Source organism: Aythya marila (assembly GCF_965140915.1).
Source record: "Aythya marila genome assembly, chromosome: 35".
Lineage (NCBI taxonomy): Eukaryota > Metazoa > Chordata > Aves > Anseriformes > Anatidae > Aythya > Aythya marila.
In genome coordinates, this window is record NC_139076.1 from 52,401 (window position 1) to 59,459 (window position 7,059).

The following is a 7,059-nucleotide window of genomic DNA, read 5'->3' on the forward strand; positions in this document are numbered from 1 at the left end:
TTCTGCGTTGGGGGCTTTTTTCTGTTTTGGGGTCTGATTTCTTCTGTTTTGGGGCTGTTTTTCCTGTTTGGGGACCGTTCTTTGCTCTTTTTGCGCTGCTTTTTCTCTTTTTTTGCGCTGCTTTTTCTCTTTTTTGGGCTGCTTTTTGCTCTTTTTGGGCTGCTTTTTGCTCTTTTTGGACTGCTTTTTGCCCTTTTTGCCCTGCTTTTCGCTCTTTTTGCCCTGCTTTTCGCTCTTTCTGCCCCGTTTCTTTATCTGCGTTCCCGGGGGGGAAGCTTTTGGCGGTGACACCGGAAGCTCCGTTCCGGGAGGGGCGCGGTGAGGCTCTGCGCATGCGCCCCGCGCGCAGCCCGCGGCCCGGCCCCGCCATGTCGGCGCTCTGCGACCCCCCCGGGGCCGCCAGCCCCCCCCGGCCGCCCCTCAGGTACCCCCGGGACCCCCCCGGGACCCCCCAAAAAACCCCGGGACCCCCCCCCCAGACCCTTCTGAACTCCACGACCCCCCCCCGGTCCCCTCCAGGACTCCGGGACCCCCCCGGGACCCCCCTGAGACCCTCCGGGACCCCCAAAGACCCCGGGACCCCCCCCGGGACCCCCCCGAGATCCCCAAAAACCCCGGGACCCCCCAAAAAAAAACCCGGGACCCCCGGAGCCCCCCCAGGACTCCGGGACCCCCCCCCCGAAACCTCCCGGGACCCCCAAAGACCCCGGGAACCCCCCCCAAAAACCCCCGGGACCCCCCCCCTCAGAACCCCGGGACCCCCCCCGGGACCCCCCCGGGACCCCCCCGGGACCCCCCCCCCCAAAAAAAAACCCGGGCCCCCCTCCTCGAACGCCCCCGAGCCCCCCCGGAGCTCCCCCCAGGACTCCGGGACCTCCCCGGGACCCCCCTGAAACCTCCCGGGACCCCCAAAACCCCCGGGACCCCCCCCCCAAAAAAAACCCCGAGATCCCCAAAAGCCCCCGGGACCCCCCAGGATCCCCCCGGGTGTCCCCCAAGACCCCTTCGGCCCCCCCCCATTAACTCCCCCCCCTCTTCCTTAACCTCTCCCCCCTTCCCCCCCCCCTTCCTACGCCCCCCTTTTACCCCCCCTTCTCACCCCCCCGTACCCCCCCATTACCCCCCATTAACCCTTTCTCCCCCTTTCTGCCCCCATTACCCCCCCCAATTACCCATTTACCCCCCCATTACCCCCCCATTAACCCTTTAACCCCCATTACCCCCCCCATTAGCCCTTTATCTCCCCCATTTCCCCCCGTTTACCCCAATTAACCCATTTACCCCCCCCAATTAACCCTTTCCCTGTTTCTCCCCCCATCCCCCCCCATTAACCCTTTATCTCCCTTTTTCTCCCCCTTTCTCCCCCCATGACCCCCCCAATTACCCATTTACCCCCCCATTGCCCCCCCATTAACCCTTTCTCCCCCCTTTCTCCCCCTTTCTCCCCCCAATACCCCCCCCAATTACCCCTTTACCCCCCAATTACCCCCATTACCCCCCAATTAACCCCTTTCTCTCCCCCCCCCAGCCCCCAGGAGCTGCCCCAGGAGTCCCAAGCCATTAACCCTTTACCCCCCCCCCCAATTTTATCCCCCTATTACCCCCCCCATTAACCCTTTATCTCCCACATTACCCCCCCCATTAACCCTTTCTTCCCCCATTACCCCCCCCAATTACCCCTTTACCCCCCCATTACCCCCCAATTAACCCTTTATCTCCCCCATTCCCCCCATTACCCCCCCAATTAACCCTTTATCTCCCATATTACCCCCCATTAACCCTTTATCCTCCCTTTTCTCCCCCCAATACCCCCCCAATACCCCTTTACCCCCCATTACCCCCATTACCCCCCAATTAACCCTTTTTCCCCCCATTACCCCCCCCATTACCCCCCCATTAACCCTTTCTCCCCCTTTTCTCCCCCCAATACCCCCCCAATTACCCCCTTACCCCCCCATTAACCCTTTCTTCCCCCAATTACCCCCCTTACCCCCCAATTAACCCCTTTCTCTCCCCCCCCCGCAGCCCCCAGGAGCTGGCCCAGGAGATCAAAGCCTTCCTCAGCGGCTCGGACCCGGCTCAGGGCACCCCCTTGCCCCCCCCGGAGCACGCCCGCTGCGCCCTGCGCCTCCTGCGCCGCCTGCCCCCCGCCCGCCACGCCGTCCTGCACCACCTCGCCGGCGTCTTCGACCACCAAGTCTGCGCCCACCTCCGCCACCGGGGGGACCCCAAAACCCCCCCGGGACCCCCCTCAACCCCCCCGGCTCCCTCATCACCCCCCCGGATCCCTCATCACCCCCCCCGGCTCCCATCTCCCCCCTCTGGATCCCATCTCCCCCCCTCTGGCTCCCACCTCCCCCCCTCCGGCTCCCTCATCACCCCCCCAGTCCCCCCCCACCCCACCTCAAGACCCCCCCACAGCGCCCCAGGCGCCCCCCACCCCACCCCAGCCACCCTTCTAACCCCCCCAGGCGCCCCCCACCCTACCCCGTTACCCCCCCACACCACCCCAGGAACCCTTCTAACCCCCCCATTACCCCCCCACCCCACCCCATTACCCCCCTTACCCCCCCAACTCCCCTCTTTACCCCCCCAACTCCCCTCCTTACCCCCCCAACTCCCCTCCTTACCCCCCCAACTCCCCTCCTTACCCCCCCAACTCCCCCCTTTACCCCCCCAACCCCCTCATTTCCCCCCCCAACCCCCCCCTTTCCCCTCGGCCGCCCCCCGGGGGCTCTGGTGGAGGTGGTGCGGGAGGCTCGCCGCTCCCTCTCCTCCCTGGTGCGCTCCAAACCCGCCGCCTGGGCCCCAGTGGTGGCCAGTTGGGCTGTGGAGTTACTGGGCCAGCTCAGCAGCCGCTACGCCGGCCGCCACGGGGCCCGGGGGCTCAACGAACTCCTCCAGCTCTGGACGGGCTGCGAGGCCACCAGGACCTTGCTGGAGCTCTACGGGCAGTGTTTCGGGGCCCTTTTGGGGTCTTGCCCCGACGCCTGCGTCGCCGCCCTGCTGGACACCTCCCTGCAGCACTCCCCCCACTTCGACTGGGTGGTGGCGCACGTCGGGGGGGCTTTCCCCGGGACCATCATCAGCAGGGTGCTGGCTTGCGGCCTCAAGGATTACTGCGCCCACCTCGAAGCCCCCGGGGGGGGTTCGGGGGTCTCGGCTCCCCCCTTAGGGCCCGGGGGGGCCCCCAAATTGGCCTCGGTGGTGGGCATTTTGGGGCACCTGGCGTCGCGCCACGGGGCCAGCATCAGGCAGGAGCTGCTGAGGCTTTTCCACGCCAGCTTAGCCCCCGGCGGGGGGGCCCGGGGGGGCGTGGGGTTCCTCTTACAGCTGGCCCTGCTGTCCCCCCCGCTTTTGGGGGCGGTTTGGGGGGAGCTGGTGGCCGCCCTCACCCCCCCCGTGCTGGCCCAGCTCCACCAACGCTTCGCCCCCCTCCCCCGCGAGGAGCTGGAGGGGCTGGGGGGGGTCCTGGTGAGGCTGCTGGGGCAGACCTCGGCGGGGGCCCCCCGCACCCTGCGCTTCCTTCTGGACACCGCCGCCCCCCCCGGGGCTCGCAAGCCCCCCCCCGACGGCCCCGAGGCCGATAATCCCTTCGATAATCCCGATAATCCCTTCGGTAATCCCGATAATCCCTTTAGCGACGCCAATAATCCCTTCAGCGACCCCAATAATCCCTTCAATAACCCCAATAACCCCTACAACGACCCCAATAATCCCAACAACAGCCCCAATAATCCCAATAATAACCCCAATATCCCCCCTGCCAACCCTTCCGCCCCTAATCCCACCCCCTCCGCCCCTAATCCCACCCTTTCTCCCCATAATCCCACCCTTTCTCCCCATAATCCCACCCTTTCTCCCCATAATCCCGCCCTTTCTCCCCACAATCCCACCCCTACCCCCCCTAATCCCACCCCCCCCGCCCCTAATCCCCCCCTTTCCCCCCTAATCCCACCCCCCCGCCCCCTCTCCCGGACGGCGTCCGCGAGGCCTGCGAGCGCCTGCTCTCCCTCCTCCTCCTCCACCTCCAAAAACTGGTGCACGGCCGGGGAGGGGGTGCTGCTGGTGGGGTAGGGGTGGGGGGGGGCAACCCCGGAGACCCCCCCCCTCGCCCCATCCCCTTTTTGGAAGCTCTCCGCGGCCGGGAGCGCGACCTCTGCCTGGAAGCTCTCCGCCTGGACCCCAAGCGCTCCCTTTGGCTCCACCAGCTCCTGGGGCTCCTGGCCGTCTACGCCGCCCCCCACGGCCCCCCCGAGGCTTTCTTCCACCTCCTGGCGCTGGCCACCACCCCCCAGCAGCTCGCCTTGGCCACCCAGCTCCACGCCGTGCTGGCCCCCAGCCTCGCCGACCTCCCCGCCGCCGCCGCCGCCGCCTGCGTCCGCCGCATCCACGCCGGGGCCTTGGCCCCCCCCCAGCTCTCCAGGTTGCTCCGGAACCTCTCCTTCCTCGTCGCAGCCACCCCGGAGGATCCTTTGGGCTCCCAGCTGGGCACAGAATTGGGGCAAAACCTCCCGGAATTGGCTCAACTCTTGCTACATCCTGATGGAGAGGTCGCCGGTGCCGCCGCGCTGCTGCTCTGCGCCCTCCCCGCGCCGCGCTCCCTGCGCCCCGCTCAGCTCCACGCCGTGCTCCGAGCCGCCGTCCACCACCTCTTCCTCCTCCTCCGCCTCCCCACGGATTTCGGGGACCCCCCCGGCCCCCCCCCCCCAAGCTCCGGGACCACCACCCGAGCCTCTTCGTTAGCCCACGGGGCCCGTTTGCTGGAGCGTCTCTGCGCCACCTCGCCGTCGGCCGCCCGCGCCGCTCTCCAGCTCCTGGTGGAAGCCGCGCTCCGGGGGGGCAACGCGGAGCTTTTTGGGGCTTTCACCCCCCCGGGAGACCCCCCCGAGGACCCCCCCGAGCTGCCCAAACCGCCCTCCAAAGCTTCTTTGCTGGACGCCAACCGCCGCTTCGCCGCCGCCGTCGACTTCCCCGGCGGCGTCTGCTCCGTTTTCCACGCGGGGGTGATCGGAGAGGGGCTCAAAACCCCCCCGGGCCCCCCCCGGCACCCCCAGCACCGAATTTCCCGCAACACCCAAACTTTTTTGGGCGTCCTCCTGCGCTGCTGCCGCGCCGCCGACCCCGCTTCCCCCCCCGGCACCCTTGGGTGCGAGGGGCCCCAAGCCGTGGCGGCCGCTTTGGTGGAAGCCGTGTGCCCCTGGGCGGCGGGGGGGGACCCGGCTTGGCCCCCCCAAGACGAAGCGGGCCGGGGGGGCAGCTTGGAGAGGGACCTGGGGGTCTTGAGGCGCTTCCGCCAGCACCCCCTCCTCTTCCCCTTGCTGCGGGTGGTGGCCGCGGGGAGACCCCCGGTGCTGGCCCGCTGCTGGCCGGTGCTGAGGGGTTTGCTGGCCACCTTGGTAGCCCACTGGGACGCCTGCAGGGAGCCTTCGGCCTCCTCCTCGCCCTGGCACCTTCGGGCGTCGTGCGCCCTGGTGGGCTGCCTGGCCGAGGGGGCGATGCTGCCCCCCGTGCTGGGCAAGGCGCAGGAGCTGTTCCCCCGCCTGGCGCCCTTCGAGGTGAAGCTGCTGCTGCTCAGCCTCTGGGGTTACCTGAGGGAACAAGGAGGGGGGTCTTTAAATCCTCGGGGGGGGCCCGCTCGGGTCCCCCAGCGTCGAGCCGGGGGGGGTTCGGGGAGGGAAGGGGAATTGGGGGATCCCGGGGGGTGCCTGGCGGCGCTGCACAGCGTGCTGCATCGCAACGTGGGCAGCCTGGGGGTGCTGGCGGGGAGGTTTCGGACATAGGGGGGGGATAAAATGGGCTGGGGGGGACTGGAAGTAGCTAAAATGGGTCTGGGGGCACCTAAAGGGAAGCTAAAGGGGGACTCAGGGCTCCCAAAATGGGTCTGCGGGTGTCTCTGAGTACCTAAATTGGGTCTGGGGGCAGCTCTGGGGGTCTCAGGGTAGCCCAAAAGGGGTTTGGGGGGGGTCTGGGGGCACCCATGGGTGCTGCATCGCAACGTGGGCAGCCTGGGGGTGCTGGCGGGGAGGTTTCGGACATAGGGGGGGGATAAAAAGGGGCTGGGGGGGACTGGGAGTAGCTAAAAGGGGGCTGGGGGGGGGCTGGGAGGACCTAAAAGGGGGCTGGGGGGGGCTGGGAGTAGCTAAAAGGGGGCTGGGGGGGGCTGGGTGGTCTTGGAGGGGTCTGGGGGCACCCAAAGGGGGCCTCCAGGAAACCAAAAGGGGGCTAAAATGGGTCTGGGGGCACCCAAAAGGGGTCTGAGGGGGGTCTGGGAGTAGCTAAAAGGGGCCTGGGGGCACTCAAAATGGGTCGGGGGGGGTCTGGAAGTAGCTAAAAGGGGGCTGGGGGGGGCTGGGAGGACCTAAAAGGGGGCTGGGGGCAGCCAAAGGGGGTCTCAGGGCACCCAAAATGGGTCTGGGGGGGTCTTGAAGGGGTCAGGGGGCAGCTCTGGGGGTCTCAGGGCAGCCAAAAAGGGGTTTGGGGGGGGGCTGGGGGCACCCATGGGTGCTGCATCGCAACATGGGCAGCCTGGGGGTGCTGGCGGGGAGGTTTCGGACATAGGGGGGGGATAAAAGGGGGCTGGGGGGGACTGGGAGTAGCTAAAAGGGGGCTGGGGGGGGCTGGGAGGACCTAAAAGGGGGCTGGGGGGGTCTGGGAGTAGCTAAAAGGGGTCTTGGGGGGGCTGGGAGGACCTAAAAGGGGGCTGGGGGGGTCTTGGAGTACCTAAAAAGGGGCTGGGGGGGGCTGGGGGGTCTTGGAGGGGTCTGGGGGCACCCAAAGGGGGCCTCCAGGAAACCAAAAGGGGGCTAAAGTGGGTCTGGGGGCACCCAAGAGGGGTCTAGGGGGGGCTGGGAGTAGCTAAAAGGGGCCTGGGGGCACTCAAAATGGGTCTGGGGGGGGCTGGGAGTACCTAAAGTGGGCCTGGGGGCAGGAAAAGGGGTCTGGGGGGGTCTTTGAATACCTAAATTGGGTCTGGGGGCACCCAAAGGGGGTCTCAGGGCACCTAAAATGGGTCTGGGGGGGTCTCCGAGTACATAAAGTGGGTCTGGGGGCACCCAA

General features: G+C 67.6%; 1 protein-coding gene across 1 annotated transcript; it reads left to right on the plus strand.

The window, feature by feature from the left end:
* The first annotated feature begins 354 nt into the window (after nucleotides 1-354).
* On the plus strand, nucleotides 355-5,815 carry INTS5 (integrator complex subunit 5). The gene is made up of 4 exons (XM_082782084.1): nucleotides 355-424; nucleotides 2,026-2,386; nucleotides 2,701-3,873; nucleotides 3,951-5,815. Exons 1-4 carry the CDS (start codon nucleotides 369-371, stop codon nucleotides 5,781-5,783), a joined length of 3,423 nt encoding a protein of 1,140 aa, XP_082638210.1. The 5' UTR covers nucleotides 355-368; the 3' UTR covers nucleotides 5,784-5,815.
* The last annotated feature ends 1,244 nt before the right edge of the window (nucleotides 5,816-7,059 follow it).

Bases quoted from the DNA above. Each gene is read 5' to 3' on its own strand.
- INTS5 (XM_082782084.1), top strand. From the start codon at position 369: ATGTCGGCGCTCTGCGACCCCCCCGGGGCCGCCAGCCCCCCCCGGCCG. The intron at 425-2,025 runs GTACCCCCGGGA...CCCCCCCCGCAG, and splicing joins CCCCCCCGGCCGCCCCTCAG to CCCCCAGGAGCTGGCCCAGG. The intron at 3,874-3,950 runs GCCCTTTCTCCC...CCTTTCCCCCCT, and splicing joins CCCTTTCTCCCCATAATCCC to AATCCCACCCCCCCGCCCCC.